Source organism: Pelophylax lessonae (genome assembly GCF_965119305.1).
Source record: "Pelophylax lessonae genome assembly, chromosome: 4".
NCBI lineage: Eukaryota > Metazoa > Chordata > Amphibia > Anura > Ranidae > Pelophylax > Pelophylax lessonae.
In genome coordinates, this window is record NC_138771.1 from 255,278,658 (window position 1) to 255,286,873 (window position 8,216).

At 39.2% G+C, this 8,216-nt stretch overlaps 1 protein-coding gene across 3 annotated transcripts in view; it reads left to right on the plus strand.

Moving 5' to 3' along the window:
- The window catches only part of NAP1L1 (nucleosome assembly protein 1 like 1), a 33,405-nt gene extending 25,587 nt beyond the window's left edge, over positions 1-7,818 (plus strand). For 2 of the 3 annotated variants that reach the window (XM_082256071.1, XM_082256072.1), the window contains exons 10-15: positions 63-208; positions 922-941; positions 4,834-4,956; positions 5,311-5,343; positions 6,211-6,261; positions 7,135-7,818. In XM_082256071.1, the coding sequence (XP_082112197.1) occupies positions 63-208; positions 922-941; positions 4,834-4,956; positions 5,311-5,343; positions 6,211-6,261; positions 7,135-7,170 (409 nt within the window). In that variant the 3' untranslated portion in view covers positions 7,171-7,818. Of the gene's footprint in view, positions 1-62; positions 209-921; positions 942-4,833; positions 4,957-5,310; positions 5,344-6,210; positions 6,262-6,513; positions 6,545-7,134 lie in introns of all 3 variants that reach the window. The other variant, XM_082256073.1, reaches the window with a different exon arrangement.
- Positions 7,819-8,216: the final 398 nt, after the last annotated feature.

Here is an 8,216-nt window from a genome sequence, read left to right on the forward strand (position 1 = left end):
CTGTGCAGGAACTTGCAAGAAACGGAAGTGTCAGTTTAATTGTTCTGAATGGTTTCTTACAGATGCCAGATTGACTGGAAGAAAGGCAAAAATGTTACTTTAAAAACCATAAAGAAGAAACAAAAACATAAGGGCCGTGGTACAGTAAGGACTGTGACAAAAACTGTTCCCAATGACTCATTCTTCAACTTCTTCACCCCTCCTGAAGGTTCGTTATACTGCCTAGAATTGACATAGAATGCCCACTTCTGCACCTTTATCTCACTATTCCGCAGCTTGGCACTTTTCTGTTCCTCCTGATGGAGCAAATTCAGTGCATTACTTGCTGATGTAATGGTTTGTAAGGGTCTTGCAACCATAACCAGTTTGTAGACGCACAGAATTTCTTATTGTAATGTGTTTAAAGAAATAGGTCTCAAATGTGATACTTTGTGCAAAAAGACCTAATGCAGTAAAAGCATGCTTTGTATTTATTACTGCATAAATGTTTTATCAATGGCCATAAAATGCACAAATTTAAAAGGCAGTGCTACGAAGAGTCTGTCCATCCACCCATGCTTTCGGTGTAATTTTATAATTATTGGCTGTTTTTGCTAGACATAGTTAATGGGGGTGGGGTTACCCATGGACTTGCCTAATGAGGCAGACACCACTACCACTATTCCCTTCACCACTACCACATTCATTTGAATTGCACTTCCAATGTGCAGTTTGGCCTTACCCTTTATAAATGTATGCCATAATAGAAATTAAACTATTTTGTCCTTTCTAGTTTTGAGGTATACTGATATTTGTTGGAAGTTCAGTCCATGTGCATCCATTTAGTTTTGTTGTAAATCATAGGTAGTTGCATGGTGCCCCCTTAATGTGACAGTGTTTTTGTGTTGTTGCATAACTAATATAATGTTTTCTTTGTTTTAGTACCAGAAAATGGAGAACTGGTAAGTCATAGTAAAATTTTGAACGCCAGCATTTTTTTACTTGTTGGGGATACATTTTACTTTCCTATAAATTTTGTGAAATCATAGTGAGCGTCAAATCTTTGTAGCTCTAATGACCTATTGGGCTGATATTACTGTGCAAGTTTTTTTTTTTTTTGTATGCTCTGGTCTGTAAGAAAATACATAAAGCTAGCTCAGTCTTAAATGAAACGTCTATAGATTTTGTTTAAAATTGTAGCCTAGCTATTTGACAGCATGCCCTTGTCTTAAAGTGGGGGTCGATTGTGGCCATTTCATGGATTTTCCCTGTTCTCCCATACAAGTACGCAGGAAAGGACACCAGAGCAGGTAGCGATGTTTGGCCATCACTTTTCTACCCCCCTCTGCATATTGTGACGATTGGTGGGGAGGGTAGCTTTTTCTTGTGGCAATGAACAGTAGGTTGTATGAAATCTTTTCCACTTTAGTTGTCAACCGATCAGAAGGTTGGTGAAAACCTTCCAGTAAAACCTGTTGGGTGACTGCTGATGTCCCAGTAGAAGATACCCCCCCTCTCATTAACCACTTGCCAACCACGCTCTAGCTGAATGACGGCTACAGCGCAGTTGGCTAGTTCTGGGATGCTGTCATGTCTGCTGATCAGATTGAGGTAAATCAGCGGCTCTTTACCACGTGACAAGCTGTGTCCAATCCAATCACAGCTGATCATGGATGTAAACAGAAGTATTGTCATCAGAACTCCTTTCCTTCACTAATGAGAAGAGCCGATGTTTTTTTTTTTTTTTTTTCTTTTACAAAAGCCGGTTATGTACACTGACAATTGGGGCACAGATTATCTGTGCAGTCCCAACAGTACCCACCAGTGCTGTCAATCTGTGCTCATCAGTGCTGAAGAAAAATGACTGGTTTTCAACATTTTTAAGTCTATGAAAGCTTTTTTTTTTCCCCTCAATTTCTTAAATCCTCATTAGCTTGAGTTATACATTTAAGAGGAAAAAATAGCACACTTGCAGTAAAATGAAGTCAGCATATGGGTAGTAGGAATCTCCAAGATGGATACAAAACAAGGCTTTGTGCAGGGACCCACTCTGACAGCAGTCAGACTGCCAACACGGCCTTCTGAGCCTTAGGGCTCTTTCACACGGGCGATCCGATCAGATCCACCTGTCAGTTTTTTGGCGGATCTGATCGGATCCTCCATGCAGCTGTATGGGGAAGCGGATGTAAGCGGAGACGCCTCCACTGACGCCCGCTACCATCCGCATCCGATCCTGTCCGTGAAATCTGGACGAATGGAAACCCTATTTTTCCATCCGTTCAGGGATTGGATGAGAGCGGACAGACGGTCCGCTCTCATCCAATCCCCCATAGAGCAGCGGGAGCTGTGACACCTCCCTCTCGCACTGCAAGCGGAGACGGAGCTGTCATCCGCCGGCTCAGCGGCGTTTGGCGCATCGAACCCTGCTGAGCAGCACAGAAACCGCCTACCGAGGCGGACCGTGTGAAAGAGCCCTTAATGCCTCGTGGCGACCTCTATGTGCTGGTGGAAAGAGGGTTGGTAACTTGTTTCGAAGGAATCCCCTCTTCAGACCTAATGTTTTGTATCTATCTTTGTTTGATTTCCAAGGGGGTTTTAATGATGGGGTTTAAAAAAAAAACTTTCATGCCTAGGCGAGAATGACTTGCTGCCAACCCCTTTTGCCGTTCTACATGTGTGCAAATATGCCTCAGGGTTTTGGGGGCCAGGTAGTCCTGTTTCACATCTGCACATGAATTCTCTGTCCCGACAAAGGCATGTGAAGTCATGAACAAAGCTGTGTGCACAGAAAATGTGCTGGGCGTAGCCAGATTCTTCTGCCTAGTGTCCTACTCCTGTAAGGGGCAGTATAACCCAGTGGTTATTAAGATCGGGAGCTGTCCAGCGGTGAACAAGAGATTTATTTTACCCATAGGTAAGCTTCACTATAAGCTTTCCTGTAGGTAAGTGACATAGCTGTGTTTTAATACTAGTGATCGACCGATTATCGGCACCACCCATATATCGGGGGCTAATATGCACTTTCCCCAATATATCGGAATCTGCCCCTGAGGTTACCGATATTTCGGGAAAGTGTTGTACCGGAGTGACGCCTGCAGCTAAGAGGAATCACCCCGGTACCGGCGTCCATAGATGACGGTCTGCTGTCTTGTAATGACAACCGATGCGGCTGAGAAGAGGGAGGCCCGGGCATCCTACCTGCATGGCTGCCAAAGACCCGATCAAAGCCGCATTTGGCTCTGATCGGGTCTCCCATGTAAAAAAACCTGGCAGTGATGTCATCACTTCTGGGTACTCGGCACCAAATGAAAAATGACAGCATTCAAAACAGCCAAACTTGGTGCTTTTTGAATGCTTTTCAGTGCCTAGGAGGGGTTTGGGGTCTTTTAGACCCTCCCAGATCCCTCCAAGGAGTACCTGTAAAAAAATTTTTTCCACATGTCCGAAAATATCAGCCGATGACCAAAACATCGGTATCTGCGTTTGATCGGGCGATCACTATTTAATACCACTTTAAAGTGCTTCTGTTCATGGTAGTGACAGGTTGGGTGGCTTAGAAATAGTTTATTCAATTGGGGGTATGGCCTTTATAGGCACCCCAAGGATTACAACAAACTTAAAATACTATCTCTATTGGGCAGAAATAAAACCATATTAAATGGATATTGTGCCTTCAAACAATTGAAGGGAAAAAAAATCCCGGTTAACTGCATAGTTATCCTTTTTGTAATGACTATGAAAGTAGCAGCTGGTTGGGGAGTTCCACCATCCTTTTGCCTTTACATCCATTTGCAGCTACCCAATTCTGCAGGAGGAATTGAACAGCTTAAGTCTAAATGTGAACAAAACAGTTGTGAAATACAATACATCACATCAGCAATGTACACAATCCCATAACAAATTTTGTTAAATTTACGAACTGCTTGTGTCACAATCACAGGTGTGGGTGACATTGGTGGATCAATGTTCCCACTGAGCATGGGAGTGCATACTGGATGGGGAGAAAATTATCTGTAGTGGGTATCGTAAAAGTAATGTTAATACCCAAAGTTGTAGTATTGGGGCAAGTTAAAATGTCTCTTTAGACTCATGGGTATCCATATGTAGGCTAATCTCAGCCCCTGAGCCCTTCAATATTTGTTTTCTTAAAATTCTCAGTAGTGCCTTGCACTCGCCTAGGGATAGTGATACAAAAACACCACACCTGTGATTGTAACACAAGCTGCTCATTTGAAATCATACATCACAACAGTTTTTTCCTAGCATTTAGACAGTGTTTGTTAGATTCCTCAAGAAGCTGGAAGCTGTGAAACAGAGGCAAGATTAAACTTTCTAACCAACTGCTTCTTTGATACTGGATACAAAGGGATAACTGCATGTATAGCTTGGCGTTCTTCCATCCATTTGTATGAAAACCGAATATTTGATTTACTGTTTCTATTATTCATATCCAATATCCATATCCAATAAAGATATTGAATTTACAAGTTACAAGTGTTCCTTGGAGTGCCTAATATAGTTCCATTTATGGACTTTATTTCTATTTCCAATATGGGATGTATTGGCCCACATGTTGTACGGTTTCTTGAAGTTGCCACCCGGTAGAGACCCTGTTGTCTTTTTTACACGTAGGTTGGCTTTGAAATGTCAACTGATGCAAGTCCAGGTCATCAGATGGGAAAAGGGAGCCTGCTACTTAATAGGAACTTTTTTCATGTATTTTGTGCTGGATACACTTGAATGCGGCATTTGGCTGCCTCAGATGTAGTGGTTTAGCATTTTTTTTATATAGGTAGCAGTTGGGCTCTAACTTTGTCCCAAACTACTTGTGACTTTCCCTCTTTGCCTGACTAGGATGACGATGCTGAAGCTATTCTTACTGCAGACTTTGAAATCGGACACTTTTTACGTGAGCGAATAATTCCTCGATCCGTGCTTTACTTCACTGGAGAAGCTATAGAAGATGACGATGATGATGTAGGTATCCACTTTATATCTAAAAAGCAGCTTATGTGCATTTTTATGTATTTAGTACTAATATATATATATATATATATATATATATATATATATATATATATATATATATATATATATATATATATATATATATATATATATATATATATATATATATATATATATATATATATATATATATATATATATAGTGCTATTCTCGACTTATTATACTGAACATGTGTGTTGCTTCAGATGCTGAAGATCTAATTGTATATGGCTTGAAAGAATGCAAATGGTATGCACAGCTAGGTCAGCATTCCTATATGGAAATTGTAGTAATGTATTTTGTCGTATTTTGTCTTATTTTAGTATGATGAGGAGGGTGAAGAAGCCGATGATGAGGTAACTATACAACAGCTACACAAATGTATTTGTTGAAATGCAAATGGTGACACTGTTAAATAAATTTTCAGACCAGCTATGTACATTGCAAGGAAGACTTTACCTTTATCCACTCCAGTTAGGAAACTCACAGCTAAGAGGGAGCTTGTACCCAATCTAAAGTATTGTAATAGGAGCACTAAATCTTTTAGATTTCCAAACTATCAGAAAAAAGGAAAACGCAGAATAGAGCTGGGCATGCTTGTTTGTCAGATATAGGGGAAAAAAGCCATCCACGCTGTCAGGAAATGGCTTCCTGGGAGTGTTCTGTACATAGGCAATGTAAAGAATTTCTATGTAATTCTGTAAGCAAAATTCAGTTTTCTAATGTCTGTTTATAGATTAGATAATACTGTGTTTTCTGTTTAGTCTCCCTAGCTAGAGAAAAGCACACCTTCAAATTAACAGTATAGTGAGTAGTGCACATAAGATATGTAAACTTCTAGAGACTGGAATATATCCATTTTAAATATCTTTTTAAAAGCTCATGAAGTGAAATATTGCAAGTTTTGCGAATACTGAATCAGTCTCCATCTGACTGGATAATTTAGAGCTCTGTTACAAAATGTGCCTGGCTGAGAACTGACATTGTAAAAAGTTAGCAAAAACAGTTTAAAGTTCAGTAAACCAAACTATAGCAAAGTTGGCAAAATATTGATATGGGCAAATTTTCAGTGGGGACTGTCCTAATGTTCTGCAATACATTGTAAAAAATCCTGCTTGGTGTATTTTGGGGAGTGAGCCCCAAAGAGGCTGTATGTGGTGGTGCTCCATGAGTTTTTCTGATCTAAACTGACAGTGACTAAGCTTAATTTTTCCAACTCCTAGGAAGGCGAGGAAGAAGCAGATGAAGAAAATGATCCAGACTATGAACCGAAGGTGAGAACTTTTATATAGATTTCTAAAGTACGCAGATTACATTGTACATAATAGTACTTATAAACTAGTCAGCATTTTATGCATGCTGTGTTCATTTGGAACACAAGTAGCATTTTATTTATGTAGTGCAAGTTTTCAAACCTACCTTCCTAAAGCATGCAATGTGTTGACAGTCTAACAAATGGAGACATGCAGTTTTGGTTAACTACATTCTATTTCTGTATGTGTACCTTTGACATTTTTCCTCACTAGGTTTAAATGGTGTCTAGAATTCATGTTCTGGGTATGTAAACTTTGCCTTTGAGTATCTTAATACACTAATGGTCTTTGTGTTATGACTCACTGAGCACTAACCTTTCCTTGTAGAATGCACATTTCTGTATGTCAAAGTTGGATTTTATTTCTAAACTGTTAGCCAAAAAGGCCTTTAGGTGCAGTATTTGTACAACTCAGGCTACATTGCTTCTTGTATACCTTGAAGCAACCGCAAAGATGTTTATAAAAAGCGAATCAAATGTGCACAGGTAAAGATTTCCAATTTTTAGAATTTGCTTAGGAGCTCCATCTCTTAAAACGGAACGGGCAGGTAACCAGGAGGTAGTCTGGTATTATGTTCACCACCATTTATCTGTGCCAGATGTTGAACAGTGATGCTCTGAACACTGGGATGTCAGGATGACTTGTGGGTTAAACTGCTTTTTTATGAAGATTTTTAAGAGTTGGAACCAATCCTGTATTTTGTTTTTTTGGGCAATGAGCCTTTTTGAAGATTTAATGTTTGGGGCACATTCATGGTGAACTGGCACAAAATGGGTTTTTCTTGGGTTTATGGTATGTCTTATGAAGACTTGAAATTCTTATTTTTCTTTACAGAAAGATCAAAACCCGGCTGAGTGCAAACAGCAATGAAGCAGTGTGTATGTGGCCTTGAGGATTACCTGCACTGTAATAAATTAAACTATTAGTTACTTACAGCCTTATGTTTTTGTATCTTCTTGGTAGAATAAAGTAAACAATTTTTTGTTATAAAACAATAAAATTAAAACATTTAAAAACATGTTCAAATGGTAAGATCATTGGACTTAGTATTTTAAGTGTAATCTCCTGCCAGATATTTAATAGGATGCAGAGATCCCTTAAAGCATGTTCTTCACTGCTTCATAGTCTTGGTTATTGTGGAGTCTTTTTGCCATGTATATCTCAGCAGTTATGAGTCTTCACAGCTGCAATCAGATAACCAGCCTTCTGTTTAGATCAATCTCCTACGGAACCAAAGTATTTTTCAGCCCAGTAGTTTTAAACAGGTGTCAGTCGCTTGCAATAGCTGTGCCTTCATGACTTTGTTCTAGAAATACAGTTATTACCTTGAAAATGGTACATTCAAGAACTTACCCTTGCAATATATCTTTCCAATCAGACCATGTCCATTGATCATGTCTGCTTGTTTATGCTATGGGTTTTTGTATTATGTGACTGTGATCTACAAAGAAGTAATGGTCAACATAACAAAGTTATTGTTTACCACTGGGGTGTTAATAAAACCTAGTATTTTCAGAACTCTGTGTCCTATTTTTATTGAACAGGTTCACTAGGTGGAATATTTGTGCTAAAACTGTAGTCTTGCAGGGCTGACTTGATGGTGTGAAATTACCTTGTGACTTTTCAAGCATCCAACCATATGCATGAGAATAAAGTACAGGTAGTGTACACTTAAACAAGTTAGTTAGAACTTGTGTTCTCCAAAGCAAAACTACCACATGTGAACATATGTCGTCAAACATTTTTTTTTTTTTTTTCTACTAATTGCTTCGAAGGCAAAATGTTTCTAGGCAAATTTAGACTTGGAAGTTCATGCCCCACATTCTGAATTGGTAAAAACATGAGATTATCTCTTATGCTAGTAGACAATACTGGACCTGCGCAACTTCACTGGTTTCATGATTCGGTTACGATAA